The following is an 18828-nucleotide window of genomic DNA, read 5'->3' on the forward strand; positions in this document are numbered from 1 at the left end:
ACCATTGCAAATCGGTTCGGTGCGGTTCGGTTCGGTTTGTTCGGTTCTAACTTCATCAAGTATAACTTCACTTCAATTTATCTTTTATATATTCTTATTACCCTATGCCAACATGTATTTATTTTTTAACTTCACTTCAATTTATTATTCTTGCTCATGTATGTATACTATTTTTAAGTGAAGTAACTTGTCCTTTTGGATTAAATACTAGACTCTGACGTTGTAATTTTTTAGTAACGGACTTGCTTTGTCTTTGGGTAAACAGGTAAACGGGTAGGGTTTGAGGCAAGGGAATATATTCGGTTGGTTCGGGTCGGGTCGGTTTGAAAAATTGTCAACCCGACCCGAACCGCCTTACTCATAAAACCGCTTTTTTCGGATCGGTTCGGGTCGGTTCGGTCGGTTTTTTCGGTTTGAACCGAACCGTGCTCACCCCTAATCCTTCTGTATGTATCCCTGTACGGACACTGGTCTGCTTATCGGGTCGGGTCAGAGTATGCCGCCCTCTGACAACCCTAAATTATTATCCCCCCATTTTCGCCTCTCTATTTCCTCTCCTCCGTGTCTGTAGAAAGCTTCTCGCATCTAGCGATTAAAGCGATCCTCCTCTCGAGACCTCGAAACCCTAGCGATCTCATCGTAGAAAACCCTATCGGATTTCGTCGTAGGAAACCCTAGCGATCTCCCAATATCAAGTAAGCCTTCAACCCAAACCGAGTTTCTGATCACACGGATTGTTTAATTTTTTTACTCAATAATCTGTAAACCAGAGGGATAAAGGAGACGATCGATTAGATTGAAACGGTGGCATGGATTTCATTTTGGTTGCTGTTTCTTGTTTGTTGACGATGACGAAAGCTTGAATCTTGGTTAATCACTGTTTGGATGGCGAGATGAGAGTTGCTGTATCGAAACGTTTAGTTGTTTTGGATAGGGTAGCTGATTTTTAGGAATGTAGATATTTTGTGGAATCTGTTTATCTGCAGATATGATTAGTTTGGATTTGGTTTACTTTGTTTTATATTGAGTCCCCCCTTAGTTCTTTTGTGCTATATGCTTATGGCTTGTACTAATTTCTTTGTTATTTTGATGAGATAAAAGCTTTAGCTGAAATAAATTTTCAAGGTTGGTGCTGTCCCTTCGTGATCTTTGGTTTAGATGCTCGGGACCGGATGTTTTTATAGTTGAAATTAGATGATTGCGAACTTACCTCGAATATCTGTTCTTATGCTGATATAGTTTTCTTTGAAATTATGAAGTAAGATCAGAGAATATTTAATAGATTGCCAAACCAGTATGTGTGAAGTATTTACGAGGATGCCAGATGCATGGGAGAAATTTTCAATTTAGAATAAATTGCGGACTTATTTGTTAACTGTCAGTCATGCATTATAAACCTCAGCTCATATCCTCGATGCTCCAAGAGTGATATGATATTATACTATTTTCGATTAATCAAACTTTCTAATTATAGTAACTGCTTAGGGGGTGAGTTGATAAACTCTAACTCACATCATGATATGGGTGGAACTAAACGTTTGACATCATCTGTACATTTTTCTTGGATTATTACTAACTCACATCATGATATGGGTGGAACTAAACGTTTGACATCATCTGTACATTTTTCTTGGATTATTACGGTGTATAGCCCTTAAAAACCAATATATAAGATGTTTTCCATCTTCGGCGCATTCTTCACTGAAGACAAATCTGATTAACTGGGCCTGACATGACACTTCAATATAAGAAGAGAGAGGAGGCAAAGTTGTCAGAGATTATTTTTGTCATCAGAATTTTGATGATAAACAACTAAAACAATGGCAGAGGTGACTGTTTTTGTTTTGTTATGCTTTTGTTTTTGTTTTTGTTTTTTCCCCTTTGGGGGCGGCGGTGTGATCAATCTTGGATACAAATACTCAGTTGGCATTATTAGAGAAGTTGCAATACTTAGTCGAAGAATACGCGCTTGAAGAATGAAGACCCCATTTAAGGTGTTTGTGGAGTGTATTGTTATGGGATATGTGTGATAAAAGTGCACTTGACATGATGTGGTGGTGGAATATAGGAAGGGCAGTAGTTTTAGGCAATTTTTGTTCGTGGAAAAGTCAGCGAAGAACCTAACCGCCTCGCTACCTTTGCATTATTTGTTGGGATTTTGTGGGTGTCTTGAGACGTAGAGTTCTTGTGGATGCTTGAGCGGAGTACTTGATCATGAACTAAAGTAGGCATTCTTTGCGTAGAGAACTTGGAAACATTAGATTGGTATAAGTTTACTTGATCATGAACTAAAGTAGGCATTCTTTGCGTAGAGAACTTGGAAACATTAGATTGGTATAAGTTATGCTTTACTTTTGGTTTCGGTCCATTTATGTTTATTTTTTTTCCAACAGTACACTGACAAAGAGAGAGTGATGTATATTTTTTTAGTTGGTTTTTTATTAGAAGAGTTTAGGAGTGATATTAACCACCAGATATAAAACAGGGACGCAAAAGTTAATGTGGTATTGCTCTAGAATCAGAAATTGTTCATTCTAAAGATTGATTTTGAGCGTAATCTCAGTGGATGCACTTGATATTGTAGGATGGTGAAATAGTGGATTCTATATAGGAGCATACAATCATATCAGAAATGATTTATGTTAGATTGTTAGATGCTACACTATCCTCATAAAGGCTTTGGCGGTTATTGTCTGCCAAGTGCTACGTCGACCTTTTAGGATCTGGAATATATTGCACTTTGATGTTCCTATAGTTTACACTGCAAATCAGATGTCACTTTCAAAAGTATTATAAGTCAACGTATGTAGGTACTATCAACATCAGGTCTCAGGGTTTATATCTCTGATAGAGACAGGTTGTATGTGAGAGACGATAAGCTGAAGTTGTTTATGAGAGATGAATGGGGTTTTGGCACATGGCAACTCCATGGTGGTTATGCAAACTAGTCTAAGCCTGATATTTTTGTTACCTCAAGACACAAGTTATTTTCTTAAAGAAGAAACGGTGATTTTCGTTTTTCTGCCAGTTTAATCTGGTGCCTTGCAAAATAATAATTCCAGGCCAAGCAATGGGACAACTATCTTTCTGTGATTTATGTTGCACAGAGTTTCTTATTTGTTTTACTTCTCTCGTATAAGTCTCTGGCTGTAGTCATTTATTGTAATATTTTACCTTATAGGTTTTTACTTTGCGTGATTGCTAGTTTGTTATGACACTTTGTTACAACTTGATACACATACTTAAATGGTTATCCACAAATTTAGAACTCCTGCACTTTTGTCTACTTACTAAGTTACTATTCTGTCTTTCTGAAACATTGTTTTCATTTTCATCCTTAATCTTACTTTGTGATATATATATTTTTGTGCAGAGTGATGCTTCCATTGGATTGATCATTGTGGAAATAAAGTTGACGATCTACTTCAAGGGCATTAGCTATTGTCTACCTGTTTAGTTTTGAACTTCTCTTGACTGTTGTGTATCTTGAAACTATTTCTATTTGAAATATACCATGCTGTACTCGTGTATAGTGCAACAATCTTCTTATCATGTATTTCATCTCCTTAACATTGTTGGCAGTATATTTTGTTATATGTGAACCGAGATTCTATTAGGTCAGCATATTTTCTTGCTGGATCTGTGGCACCATTTCCAGGAAACTCGTACTTTTGTATCCACTTACGTGGGAACAGAAACTGCTTACATCATTGGTCTTGGATCCTTTATCTGAATATTAAAAATACTCTTGCTCTTCAATCAATGGAGAGCTTAGCGCAACTGGAAGCTTTGTGTGAGAGGCTTTACAATTCTCAGGATTCAGCTGAACGAGCTCTTGCAGAAAGCACGTTGAAGTGTTTTTCTGTGAATACTGATTACATCTCACAGTGCCAGTATATATTGGATAATGCTTTGACTCCTTATGCTTTGATGTTGGCTAGTTCAAGTTTGTTGAAGCAAGTGACAGAGCACAGTCTCTCTTTGCAATTGCGGCTTGATATTCGTAATACTTCTGTTCTGATACACACACACATATACACATATATTTATTTATTTATTAGTATCTACATGTGAACCATTTTTCACTCTTTTAATTTATTGGCGTTATAGTAGAATAGCTCTTATCATTTGAAATTTCCTTTTCTTTTTTCCCCTTTGAAATAGTTAGTAAAGTTTATACAGTTGGATTTCTACATTGCTTTTATGTTGATTTTGATGGACTATATAGTTTATGTCACTGGATTTTTGGTCCTCTAGACTACTGACACTTTTTCTTTGTTAGCAATTTTTCCTTTATTTTCGCTACATGAGGCTAATGGTTTTATATGACTGAGGCCAGTCTTAGACAGTGATTCACTTTTATTGCACAAACGCCTGATTTGACCTACTTGTTATTTGCGTGAAGGGAATTATGTGTTAAGCTACCTAGCTACAAGAGGACCTGAATTGCAGACTTTTGTTACTGGATCTCTGATTCTACTATTATGTCGAATTACAAAATTTGGATGGTTTGATGATGACAGATTCAAAGACATAGTTAAGGAAGCTGCGAACTTTTTAAGCCAGGTAAGTCAGATCATGGGTCTTACTCTCTGGTGCGTACATATTTATCAGAATGCTAAATATTTCTACTTCAGTCCATGAGTATTGTTTATTTTTCTTTTGAACATTCTTATGCTCGTTAGGATATGTATTATATTTCCTAACTCGAGATTCATAAAGTTTGGACTTCTGGTCATCCAGTACTTAGTCCAGCTAAGTTAAATTACCTTGCTGAAAGGAACAGGATTAAATCTTTGCAAAATGTATAGCATATATCCTCTCAATTGTCTTATGTTGCAATAAATTATACATTTATACACCAGGCATGTTAGTAGCCCTTAAACTTACATTTTTCACTCATAAAATCATAATTTACAAAACCTTTGATCAGTACTCCGTCATAGAAGATTATGCTTTTTATATTCTAAAAACAAAAAAGCTATATCTGCTGGTGTGTATGCTTATAGTTGAATCCTCATAGGTTCAACGTGCAGTTAGGTAAAGGACATTTAGACACTGTTTACTTTTTCACAATTTCATTGACGGCGCATGCCTCATTGTGCGTTGTGCACCCTTGGGATGTACGGCAGTGGCGAAAAGACCACACATGTGATGCAACAACGCTTTTTGCACCTCGCAAGTGCCCTGAGCCATGGCACATGCAATGCATAGCCTCATATATGTTTGTTCTTAACATTTCATAGGGTCTTCATACCCAATATCCATATCCCAAAAAGAAAAATAAACCCATTAAGCTATTTTACTAGCCGATTGAGGACCCTAACTCATCTCGGTTACTATTTGATTTTGCTTCAATATTAGTCTTGATATGACTTCTGATTTGGTAATTTGGCAACTCCAAAGAACTAGTTTTAGTGGATACAAGTATGGTCCAAAAACTAGTTTTTAGATTAATAAAACTTGGACCAAACGTGAACTAGTTTTTTTAGTTTGAACTTTAGCCCTAAAACTAGTTCTCTTTTGGACCACCCCTAGAGGGACCAACTCTAGCCTAGTTAAGCAAGAACTAGTTCTTGTCCGATCCTATTTTGGAATTGCCAAACACACCCTTAGTACTATGTTGGGTGTATTAGCATTATGAATTAAGATCTTATTATGTTATTTGGTTGTAGATATTATTTATCTTGACATAATTTTATGTGAAAATTAATAAACATGTTTTTTCATGCTTGACTACCTATTTTAAAAAATCATGAGATTGGTGTGCGCCACGCTTCACTTGGGCGCGCACGTCACACTACGCCTTGCACATGTGCGTGTGAAGGGACTTTGCACACGACATTGCACAATGTGCATTGACATCAATGATTTTTCATAAGCTGATAATTTTGGCTGCTAATCTTTTATGGACATGTTTGCAATAAAGGCTTGCTGCCATTCATATTCTTTGCACGACATTCTCCTGGACAGATCATAGGGATGTCAATGTGAAGATAGGAAAATCCATTTGCAGACTCTTTCTAGATGGAAGAGCTTATTCATGCATGGAGAATGTTTTGTTCATAAAGAAACTTTTCTGTTGAAAATTAATTGATCAAGTGCTTGACAACCATATCAGCAAATAAAGCTACATAACCTATATTGAACGTGTAATATCTGATAATCAGAATTTGTGTAGCACAAAAACTTCCAAGCAGAACGTTTCAAGGTTTAACTTAGAGGAACCAAGTAAGATAATCACCAAGCACCAACATCTGAAATATTTGACTCAGGAGAAAATTTGTGCCACTTGTGGAATCATAATTTTTGCTAACTCTTATTTATCTGAAGCATGAATGACTAGGCTGCATGGGAATGGAAACAGATCTGGATCACAAAAAACGTGTATCCGATGGCTCAGTGGTAACTCAATATACTAGTATAATGCAGAACTTACATGTTTAAGTTTTGAATTTTTTATTCTGAATAGTAAAACTATGTGTTAATAAATAAAATTGTATAACAATATGGCTTAAAACGAAGTGCATGAATTAATTATTATTGTGTAGTTATTGTAATTGAATGTTTTCTTATAATGATCGCCTAATGTTAATCTTTTTTAAATAAGTCTCCAAATCTAAATTGTTCTTAAATAAAACCGTAAATTTTATAAGTTCTCTTGAATATGCTACTCTAAGTCTAACTTGAAAGTTGGTTAACTTAACTCTAAATTAACTAAGCTGCATTAATCTTGCTAGCTATTTTCTGCTGTTCCCTAAATAGTTACACTTAATACCTGCAACATATTGTAATAGTTACTTCTTATTATAATTATTTAATAGGGTAAATTACACTAGACCCTTGTGAACTTTCAGCCTATATGAACTTTCAAAATTACACTAAAACCCTGATGACTTTTCTGTTTCAAAAAAAACCTCTAATGAAATTTTGAATTTTGCAGATAACCCCTATAAATTAGAACGAGAAAATAACCAAAAAATGGCATAAAAAGGCATTTTGAAAGTTATTAGGGGTTTGGTGTAATTTATCTAAAAGACATTGGGGGCTTTCTACAAAGTTATTAGTTATTACAAGTTTAGTGTGATTTTGAAAGTTCATAGGGTCCATTTACTACAAAATGTTGAAAGTTCATGAGAGCCTTCTATAATTTACCTTATTTAATATTATAATTCTTAGTTCAAATAATACTATTAAAATCATTATATTGTCTATATGCTATAAAAATATTTATCTATTTTAATTTTTTAACTATGCTCTTAAAAAATTTAGTACTATAAATATATCATAAAATTTTATTATACTATGATTAACAATAATAGTACTGTTATTAATATAAAAAATATATATATTTTAAAAAGGTTAGTTTTCAATCATTGCCAAGTATAGATTATTTAGTATCATGTAATAATCTTTAAGAAAATACTCTAAAAATAATATTAAATTATTTATTTAATTTATTTAAATAAATAGTGTAATTTGTAATTTACCTGATATTATTAAAATAATTACACTATTTATGTGAGTCAAAATTTATTCCATTTATTTTATTGCTCATTGAATTATAGTATATTTCTTAATAGTATTTATTAATATATTGTTCTATTTATACTGTTATTTTAATTATTTTATTATAATTCATAAATAATAATTATAATAATTTAATTGGTTACTACTAATAATTATGTAATACTTATTTTATAGATTATTTTATTTTATTATTTTTGAACAATCAATAGTTACAATATTATCGATAATTATAATTATTTAGGAAGATGAGGAGGTACATAATTAATAAAAGGTTATATTTATTTAATGAAAGATTAATTAGAGATAATGGCTTAGTTAAAATTTATCAAAATTTGAGAAGGCAAAAAAGAAAATTAAAAGTTTCAACTCCCCAATCCTCTTTTTAAAGTAGTATAGATGTGTATGTCTTGGAAATGGTAGTTATGTGTATGTTTTGTGTTTTTTTACTTTTTGGTTGTTTTGTTTTGCTTTTTTTTGGGGGTGGGGTGGGGGATGGGGGTAACCTCAGGTACATCACGAGAGTGTACAAACCCTAATTCCACAGATCCCATATTCCATTTGGCCCAGCTATAACCAGCAGAGATAGATAACATCACAGTAATTAAATTTTATGAGGAAACCCAATGTAGAAGAACCAAACATATACCTTGGTGTCGGTTCCATACCACACATGAACAGTGGACCCCAATGTGTGTTAGTTCAATAAAAATGATTTTGTCATAAGATTTCTTCATAGTAGACGAGCTACCCGATATCCCTCTGTTTGTTAAGCTTACATGGATTGAAGGTTGTATTAAACCTTGCTACCTATTACATAGGAGAAGCACACTGCTACGATAATAAGCTAATATACCTAATAAGGTACATGATATTCCTCTGTTAAGTTTATGGTCTTATTTTCCTAACTGACTGCAACGGTGCAATCTTTTTATTTTGTGTGTTATAGTTGTCTGCAGCATGGTTATAGGTTTTTGCCCGAATCTAGCATAGATTTTAACTTAGGCATGAGGGTGAGGCAGCGTGATTGATGTGTCAGAGTTTATGTTAGGCATAAAGCATTTATTATGTTGCAGCTGATGCTTACATGTTGTGTAGTACCATGATATGGATGCAGTTGTCCCCGCAGTTTGTCATTTTGCTTTTAGATTGTATCTGGAGAAGGCCTAAGGTGGCATTGAAGACACCATCCTACTAAATAGATGATCCTACTTATTAATGCATCTTTTTCCTCATTTCCATTTTTCTTCTTGAGTTTTTCCTTTCTTTTTTCTTTATCTATTCTTTTCATTTCATTTTTTAGTTATGTACTGCTCTTCGTTTCACGTTTTCTGCTATTGTAATAACATTTTGTAGTTCAAGGGGATGAAGATGACTAAGGTTTGACCAAGAACTTGGTTGAAAGCAATTAGAATAATATGATAACAGTTAACTTAATGAAGAAGATTACCCAAAGTAGAGCTGAATGGAAGAATAAGAATCATGTATGTAGTGGCTCCAAAATTTTGGGATAAAAGCTTGTTGTTATTATTGTGTGTGTGTGTGTGTGTGTAGAGTTAAGCCAGTATCCGCTTAAGTGGGTTTGAGATTTTGTCAACCTAATTTTTTATCCGTTGGATGGATTTGATAACTCAGATATCTACTAAGAGAAGAGTTGTCATCATCTAATGAGGGAGGGATAGAGATGATAGATCACAATCCATCTGAAGGGTTAAAGATTTGAATGGACAAATTTAAGTCCACTTTAGTGTAGATATTAGCTCAACTCTTCTCTATGCATACAGAAGAAGGGTGGGGAAGGAAGGAGAGAGTTTTGATGTTTGTTTGGATTAGTTACATTTAACTGTAAGGTGAAAAATAATGTTTTCTTAATGATTGTCACTGTCGTCGGTGAATGTGGTATATTCAGGCAATTCTTTAAATTCACACTTGTACATACTCCTTAATGTTTCTGTGCTATTAAATGGATGCTTAGATTGCTTCTACTGCTTGACTGATACCTCCTGACATCCTTCATGAAGATGCTACCAAGAATGCATGTATACTATTCACTGTTTTAGATGGTTTCGTGATATAGTCATGTAAATATATAATGTATTTTTTAAGCATGTTATTGTGTATAACATTTCACATCCTTCCTTTTCAGGCAACATCTGGTCATTATTCTATTGGTTTGAAGATATTGAATCAGCTTGTCTCCGAGATGAATCAGGTTAGCCTATGTGAAAAATTTCACAGTTACTTGTGCACATACACACTATATATGTGTATATTTGTGTGTGACAGCTTTTTTAGCGCATTATTCTGTAAGTTAGTATTCAAAGCATACAGTGTTTTGGCATATAGCGTAGCGTTCTTTCTTTTTTGACTTCGAGTTCATCATTTTTTGTCAAGACATTAAGATGATTTTTGGGGTAAGATATTCCATATGGCTATGTTCACAGAAAGCTATATGCTTATCATGCATGTACGTAAGCTACCAAGTCACCCTAGGTCCAAATGTTCAGATTCTTCATTTACAAGTGGTTATTTTATCTCAAACAGTGATTATTTTTTATTTTATTTATAGAATCTAGTTAGGATTTAATATATCAGATGTTATTTCGCTTTCTTTATAAATGTCATCCAATTGTCTGACATGTCAATCTCACAAACTTTGATGCTTCTTCTTCAAGGACCTGTTTGGCAATGGGTTAATGGAAGGGTTAAGGAGGTGTGACCCTCCTTAACCCACACCTCCTTAACCCTCCAAACAACAAATAATGCCTAAAGCTTAACAAAACCTCACACGTGAAGTTTAAGTGCAAGTTAGCCTGTCATATGACGGCCTAACTATTCCACCTACTGAGGCGATGTGAGGTTAGTCCGCCTACAATTGCCAGGGTAGGAGTGTAATTTAGAAAAAAGAAAAATTATGTGGGGCCATCAATTGCGGCTACTTCGATATCTAACTTTGATCTGCAACAACTTTATGAGGGCAGTTTGTAAGCTATACACAAACCACAAAGAAACATGGAGCTGCAAAATTTTGATGTTTCAATATTTAAATATAAATTTGTAAGGGTCACCGCATGATGGAGTTGAGATTGATTTAATAATTCAATGTTTCATTTCACACTTAAATTAATATGGCTACTTAATTATTTAAATTGGCTCTGTCTCTCTCTTTCAGATTCCCAATAATTTTTCGTTAAAATGATTTCATAACCAACTACTTCCATCTTCGTGAAAGGGCAAAAAAAAAAAAAAAGGGAGAAAAAGAAACTTTTGTCTGCTCTCTTGTTCTTGTTGACATTTCTACATTTTTACCTATCGTTTCATTACAGCTTGGAGATAAATATAATTTCCATGACCAATTTGCATTACAGATTTACATCATTCCCTTGAAAGTTCTGTAGAGACAAATTATAAAAATGTGCAGTAGCTAATTTGCTGAGTATTTGCATTTTGGAGAGAGTCGGAATATAATTTTGCATGGTCATTAGCAGTTTTTTCTACTTTTTATAAGGTTATATTTGGTGCTTCTAAAAATTAGCAGAATTACTTCCTTAACCCTTCTTTAATTGCCAGATGATAAAAAGTTAACCCTTCACCTTACGATCTAATCCAAACCGATTTTAATTATTTTGACCGCTTATAATGGGTTAACTAATTTAATCCTTCTCTTTGACTCTTCTCCTTTAACCCCTTGCCGAATGGCACCTAAGTGCGCACGCAAGAGAGAGTTTTACTCTAACATCAAAGTTTCATGTTAAGGTTCACATGATTATGGTTTGAGTAATAACCTTCCAATATGGGATCAAACAATCTTATCTAACATTTGCTAATCTAGTACTCCCTGTTATACGTTCACATATGATAGTTTTGAAGTGGGTATGTGAATGATATTTCTGGGTCTTGCCATATGAGTCAAATCTTCGCCTTAAGCATATATGAGTTATGCATTAGTACTATGTAGAGGCAAAATTACTCCTAAGCTACCGACATAAAAAAAATTTAAATAGTGGACAAATTTGCAAAAATATGAAATTGAGCCACTTTCATTGTGCTCTTTTATCTTTGATTAGTTTCTATGAAAGCCTTGTGTAATCTGGCGAAAAAAATTGATTCTAGGAGCTAAGTTTCGGTTGTCTGTTACAGTTGATTCATAGAGCCACGGTCTAGTTTTTGTTCTTTTGTTTTCATGCATTCATAAATAGTGCATATCCTGGAGTCAATTGTAGTCTATAATAATTGTTAATGATAGATATAAGTGCACTGCCTAAGCATTAAGCTGTATGTACAAAGAGGAGGGTTGTGGATATTTGAATTTACAACAAAAATCTTTCTGTGTTAAGGTCAGAAAGAAATTTTTTTCAGACAGCTATCTTTAGATGCCTTACAATTAAACAGTTATTCTGGTTATTTTATCTCTTCTTAACTTGAGACATGTTTATGTTTTTTTCTAAGACTATTCATGTAGAGTTTATGGAAGATTTAAGTGTATGGATAGCGGAGTTGTGGCATGTGTGCACTGCCTAAGGACTTACGCTGTAGATCCAAAGAGGAGAGTTGTCTCATCTCAAGCATTATGTTTATTCATTAAAACTATTCATGTAGCGTTATGGAAGATTTAATCCTTTATGGATGCTGGAGTTGGGGCATTTTTTTAAGGATGCTGATACTGGTTTTTCAAACTGTTATTGTTTTTGTTATATTGAAGAGAATAAAATTGTTATATAAATAGAACATCTTACACTAACTATCCTCAGTTTAGGAACAAGATTGATCTCTTCATATTGCATCCTAGAAGCATGGTTTGATGTTCTAAGATATATAATCATATCTAAAAGTGAAATCACAATGTTGTTAAACCTCATCATAAGTTAGTTATGAACTTATAATCTGAAAAGATATTGGATTCCAGCAAAGGTTATTCTTGTGCCATAGGGTAGTACTGTACTCTTGAAAAAGATATGTGCATTCCAGTGGCTTACTGTTAATAGTCTGGAGCATGCCAATCATTTCCGATATTTTTCTATGATCTCAGGGTTCATTTCAACAGACTTGTAGAAAGAATATTTCATTAGGAAGCAGATATGAGGAGAAATTATTTTATGGGAGTTTTCATATAAAGTTTTCATATAAAACCTGTTAACAATATGTTCCTGTTCTTAGGAAATCGTCATAATGTTTATACTAGTGCTATTTAAATCTCTTTCTATGAACTCAGGGTTCTTTACCTCATTTATGTTGTAACTTTTAGAGAAACAATTTTATCTGGAATTGTAAAATTTGACCTCCAAACCCAGGAATGCCTCTTACACATCATGCGGACGGGTTGCCACCAGCTTCAAAGATCCTTCGCTTTTCCAAATATTCCAAATATCTCTGACATCTCTGCACCAGCTTAAAACTGATGGGAATATGCAAGGTTTTTGGTGGTTCCAACCGTTTGAGAATCTCATGCATTGGCTTTTTCTCCAGGCATTCTAATGTTCTTTTCATTTTGGTGATAATTTCATCTTGTGTTTTGCAGTTTCAAGCGTGTTAAAGCAACTTGCTGTTTCTCTTTCATTGCGGTGTTTATCTTATGATTTTATTGGGACTTCCCTAGATGAAAGTTCTGAAGAGTTCGGTACAGTGCAGGTATCTGTGCTGTTGCATTGATTGATCTCTCGGTCTATTTATTCTTTTTTCATGCTAGAGGTTAGCTTGCAGAAAACACTCTTTTGTTATCCAGGCACCTGAGTTGCATCTGATTTTCATTGAAATTGTCCTATCACTGTCATTTAACCAACTGAAAACCTGCTTTCCACTTTTTGGCCTTTGATTTTTTTTCTTTGTTTAGATATTTTCTTGCAAAATAGAGATAAAATGTTTGATACTGTAACAGTTACTACATGACTAAACACACAAGCAGGAACCTGGATGGTAATGTTAAGGACGGTGCCACACTAAGGAATAAGGATGTTATTTGCAACTCACCATAGTACACATGGTTTCCTGCAAAATTTATATTCTCAACACTAAGTCAAGTAACAACACAAAGTTCTGTGAATGACCATTATTTTCACTGCTAAAATTTTCTGCAGATTCCAGCTTCCTGGAGATCCATTTTGGAGGATCCTTCTACTGTTCAAATTTTTTTCGATTACTATGGGATAACAGAGCCTCCTGTGTCAAAAGAGGTGCGCATATAAAGACGGTCATCCCTTATGTGTTGTCTCGCGTGTATGCAGGGCACATGAAGTGGCACCTTTATCTAAGGGCTTGTTTGGTTCATTTCCAAGTAATATAAGAATAGAATTAGAATGCAAAAAAATGTTTTTTTTTGAGTTTTTCATGCATTTCTTGGGAAAGCTTCTTTTTGCTTTGTTTCGCAGAAAAAAATGAGGGGGAAAACCTCTCTTATCACAAATCTGTACTTTGGTATTTTGGAAAACATCATTTAAATGGAGTAAAACTAAGAAATAGGAAATCCTGAAAATCAACGCCCCTTAATTTTAATATTTTCTTAATGTGTTTCCCATCCAATTCCACCTTAAAAACTCGGAATTGGGTTTTTCATCTTTGATGACATTTTCTGACATTTTTGGAAAGTTTTCTGAAGTACCAAACAGCAGAATAGGAATACTTTTTGTATAGTCTGACACAGAAAAACGGTGTTAGTTGTTTTCCACACGTTTTCAACACAATTTTTGAACCAAACAGGCCCAATTGTATCTTTCTTATTTTCATGTTGATGTGTATTCTGTTGTTCTGGTTTCTAATAGATTTCCAGTATCTTCTCTTATAAGTGCTATATCTTTAAATTGTCTTTAAATATCAGGCTTTGGAATGTCTGGTGAGGCTTGCTTCTGTAAGGCGCTCTTTATTTACGGATGACGGCGGACGATCGCAGTTTTTAGCTAGGTTAATGGCGGGAACTAAAGAAATTTTGCAAACAGGGAAAGGTTTATTTCAGAATTTCATCATTCTTGTTTATACTTGAGCACATTTTCTTTCTTATTTCTCAATTCGAAATTTCATCATTCTTGTTATACTTGAGTGCATTTTGCTTTCTTATTTCTCATCTTCCTTTTACTTTTTAAATCTAGCTGATTCTAATTAAGGATGTCATCTTAATAAATCATACTGCATATTGATGAAAGACCAAAGTACAATTTTAAGCTCATTTTGCCTTGAAAAATTTTCTGTGCTTGTGCCAAATATTTGTCAAACAAAAGCATATGTAACTGTCAGGGAACCTTGTAAACATGACAAATCTATAATGCTGTGTTGAGTTTCCTGAGAAGAAGATGCTGTTTCATGACGAGATGGTTATCGTTACCAAACCGTTTTAGCAGAAACATCCAGTTCAACAAATTAAGCATTAGCTTTTTTTTCATGAAAGATTTTCCATTCATAACGAGGGACTTAATGAAAGGGAGGATGGGAGGGAGGGCCACCAGTAAAGAAAAACTGCAAGAAGTCTTCTGTTAGTACTCACTGTGCTGCTCCTGGTGCTACTCACTACTGCTGCTGCTACTACAGAGGCTATTGATGTTGGGAGACCAGGGCTCATGGGAGATAAAGAACCCTAATCTTTCACCACTTCTATCTTTATATTGGAAAGAGATTTTAGGTGTAACCTTAAAAGAAAAACCCAACATAGAATGAAATAAACTGTTTGGCTAATATAAACAGTTTCAGGCGATTTTTACAACATGTAATGTTCGATTTGACCCATCAAGTCACTGGAAATTTCTGAAGGATGACGCATGCTGTTGGCTGCTTCATGACGTTGCTCCATGCCTCAGACCCGACATGGTGACCAACATTTCACACATGGAAGCTGACATTTAAAACACTACTGGCGATCAATGAAAATAATCAGTTTATTAGAAAATTACTTTTGATTTATTTTAAGTCGTTCAGCCATTGAGCACCTAAGCTCTCCCAAGGTCGTGTAACATTTTATTTCTATAATTGCTTGCGACTTTTGTTCATTGTTAACAGCAGCAACTCAAGTCTATTTGTAGTGTATTCATGTGTGGGCTACTATTTCATAAATGTAACAATCATTGTATGTCTTACAACAAGAAAAGAGGGGAGGGAATATGGTTTGGCGGATGACTGAATTTGTTCTTTTTCATTTATTGGGTTATTTTTCATTTCTTGTTATCACGGCTCTCTTTTTTTTTTTGCTTTATTTTACTTGTTTAATAGCATGGTCTGTGCACTTACTGTTTACATGCTATTTCTTTATTTTAGTTTGCATATTTCTTGGGGTTATCTCAATAATTTCTTCTTATTTAAAACTGCTTTCAGGGCTTGTGGATCATGATAACTACCATGAGTTTTGTCGCCTTTTAGGGCGGTTTAAAGTAAACTATCAGGTATGCTACTTTATTTTAGAAAGGTTGCGTCCCATTTTTTATTGAAGTGAACTCTCAGGTACCGTGAGCTCTATTTTTTTCATTTTCACTTGTTCTTTCTACATTGACTGTGTTCTCTCACACACACCCACACCCACCCACACACACTCTCTCTCTCTATCACCCAAATCGGCACATTTGTGTGTGTATATGAATGCATAGGTATAGATGGATATAGATGATTGATAGGTAGATAGATGGATGTGTAAAGTATAGGCAGCTGGATGGTACCCTAATGGCTGTGGACTACTAAGTAATGGTGTCTCAATGATGATTAACACAGATGATGAGTCTGATTAAAAAGAAAAAAGGTAATAATGTGATCTATAGATTGTAAGGCTACTATACTGGTGAAGAACTTATAATTTTGTATTTCTATATTGATGTATTTCTATCAAGTAGTACCTTTTGAAAGTTTGTTTAGATGTCTTATCCCTAAGCCTCAGTATTTTAAAAATTACCCTTCAAATCCTGCTATTTGCTAATTTACCAATAAAATTCATGCACAACCATTAGACAATCTCTTATGTTAATTGAGCTAGATTTCCAACAGTGCAAGTGTGAAAAACTTGTTATGCCTTATTCATCCTTCAACAATCTATGAATAAAAATTCCATAAAAGTTATCTTTCTTCTTCTGCATCCTTCAAGAATAGCCAAAAGATCCAACTCTCCCCTTTTTGTCTATCAAAATTGGACAAGAATGAAATTTGAATCTTATATGAATCTGGAGATATGAGAGAGTGGTTGAATGGACATTGACGGATAGTTAGATTTGAGTGAATTTGAGCAGCAAATAACATTGGAAGAGTTCAGATCTGTGCTTTGATTGACTCTGGGCGATGTTGATCTAGCGAAGATGATGAGATCAGAGGTTCAGAAGAGGACGTCGTCGATTCCCAGTGATGGCTTGGAGATGCGAACTCAGATTTGATCCTAAAGAGGACTCGAGCTCCTGGGCAGGGTTCGAACAAGCTGTATTGACTGACTTGGAAAGAGAGAAATGAAAACAATGACTTCTTTTACATTAGCAACAACTAAGAGAATTTTGAATGCTGCTGGGTTTGGTACTGATTTGGGTTGGAATTATTTATTTGAATGGCTAAGATTTTGTGTATGTAGAAAACTAAAACACATATATAGTTTGGGCCTTATATCATAGACAACTCACATGCCTAGTTTATAACAGGAACCTAATGCCAAAAAGAGATCAAATATTCTCTTCACTGAAAATCTCAACGAGAAAGCATCATAACCAAATATCTAAACTGAAATATTAATGGTGAAAGCTTTGGTACGCCCCAAAACGTCTTCTGCTGTACAGATGGCAGCCTTCGTAAATAATTTCTGTAAATTATGCTCTCAATCTTTCCGGTTTACTTGGAGTAATAATTGTTTGGCGTTCCACACCCAATTATGTAATTGATTTATGTTTTCAATGGGATTTGTAGAATTTGTTTTCCTCTATAATGCTCTTCTTCATGAAATATCCCTAATTAACTTCCCGTCAACATCATGCTGCTGATCCTGCTATGAATCCCTTAATTTCAAATTTTCTATCTTTTATGTAATTCTTCCTCCATGTCAGCATGAGTTTTGTCCTTCCATCAGTCCAACACTTCATCCATCTATTAGTTTAGATTTAATTCATTTCATCTATTCGTAGATTTTATTTTATGATGGTGATGGGTGAAAATAATTGTTGAAATGTTCTAATAAATCAATATGAAAAGAAGATATGGGATTTGAAATTTCCCCCTCCTTTGGGAATCTTAATTAACAATTTAAAAGATCTTAAAACTTAAAGAAAAGGTTTTAGAATCATAATAGTTTGAGAAGAATTCGTTCAACAAAACCTTGAAGTTTTGCATCAAATTCTCAGTGGTTATTTGACTTTTGGGCATAATTATTTAAGGTTGCAAAGCTTCTGTAATACGAGTGATAGAAGAGATAGGGTAACTTGGGTCTGAAGGAGTGGGGAAGCAGGTAGGAGGGAAAATACAGTTTTACCCTTTAAAATAGAATTAAATAAAGGTTACATAAAAATAAATGAAAACCTATTTTAGGAGTACCGAAGCAATGCTCAATATTAAATAAAATACGACTGCATTGTTCTAATTGAAGTAAGATAGAAACAAATCCTAACTAACTTTTGTAATCTTAAGCAGAGCAACTGAAATCTTGTGGGACTTCCTGCATCATCCATATTCCTGATCCGAGTGTCATTCATATTCCTGATCCGAATATCAACCATATTGGGACGAGTAAAAGAAATGCATTCTCTCCTTTTTTTTGGCTTGCGCTCTTGGATCCTGACGAAATCCGGATCCTTATCTTGTCCGGATCCACAAAAATAGGAAAGTGAGGAAGAGGTGCCAGTGTCCAATGAGGTGTTTGGCAAGAAGAAAAGAGGTAGAATTTGTCAAAATGTGAGAGAAAAATTTAAGTAGATAGCTTTAATTGAGTAATGAATGATAGTTTAGTCATGCTTGAAAATTTATAATCAGCTTAACAGAAGAATTCATGATATTCCGCTTCTATTCACAAACAGGAATAGTGGCATAAACTAATGTGTCTACGTATGGTTGAGGGAGTAAGGAAAATAGCATTTTTTGGAGAGCTACGTTTTGAAATACAAGAGATTTCGCGGTTATACATGTAAAAAAAGGCGTACATGATACATTTAATTGATATTGCCCTGCCTTTTATGGGCTTCTAAATTGAAGTTGCAAAGGGCAAAGCACATTAAGAAATTATATTGAAGTTCTTGTTTATACCCTCTTCAAACATTTTCAAATTTTAAATTAATTCTCAAGGATGGAATGAGACTTCTTACTAGAGAAGTAAACTTGACTTGCACGTTTGAAGATCACTAGTCAGATTGTCCATATAAGTTGTTTCTT

The 18828-nt window shown here is 34.3% G+C and overlaps 1 protein-coding gene across 1 annotated transcript in view; it reads left to right on the plus strand.

Annotated features, from left to right (window-relative positions):
• The first annotated feature begins 540 nt into the window (after nucleotides 1–540).
• LOC109827136 (exportin-7) overlaps nucleotides 541–18828 on the plus strand; it is a 39016-nt gene continuing 20728 nt past the window's right edge. The window contains 11 exon segments of the mRNA XM_020394099.1: nucleotides 541–695; nucleotides 3374–3481; nucleotides 3583–4003; nucleotides 4406–4566; nucleotides 9674–9739; nucleotides 12809–12841; nucleotides 12844–12940; nucleotides 13046–13155; nucleotides 13602–13697; nucleotides 14339–14462; nucleotides 15820–15887. Of these exon segments, the coding sequence (XP_020249688.1) occupies nucleotides 3763–4003; nucleotides 4406–4566; nucleotides 9674–9739; nucleotides 12809–12841; nucleotides 12844–12940; nucleotides 13046–13155; nucleotides 13602–13697; nucleotides 14339–14462; nucleotides 15820–15887 (996 nt within the window). The 5' untranslated portion in view covers nucleotides 541–695; nucleotides 3374–3481; nucleotides 3583–3762.

This window comes from Asparagus officinalis, unplaced genomic scaffold, assembly GCF_001876935.1.
Source record: "Asparagus officinalis unplaced genomic scaffold, Aspof.V1 AsparagusV1_Un53, whole genome shotgun sequence".
In the NCBI taxonomy this organism is placed as follows: domain Eukaryota; kingdom Viridiplantae; phylum Streptophyta; class Magnoliopsida; order Asparagales; family Asparagaceae; genus Asparagus; species Asparagus officinalis.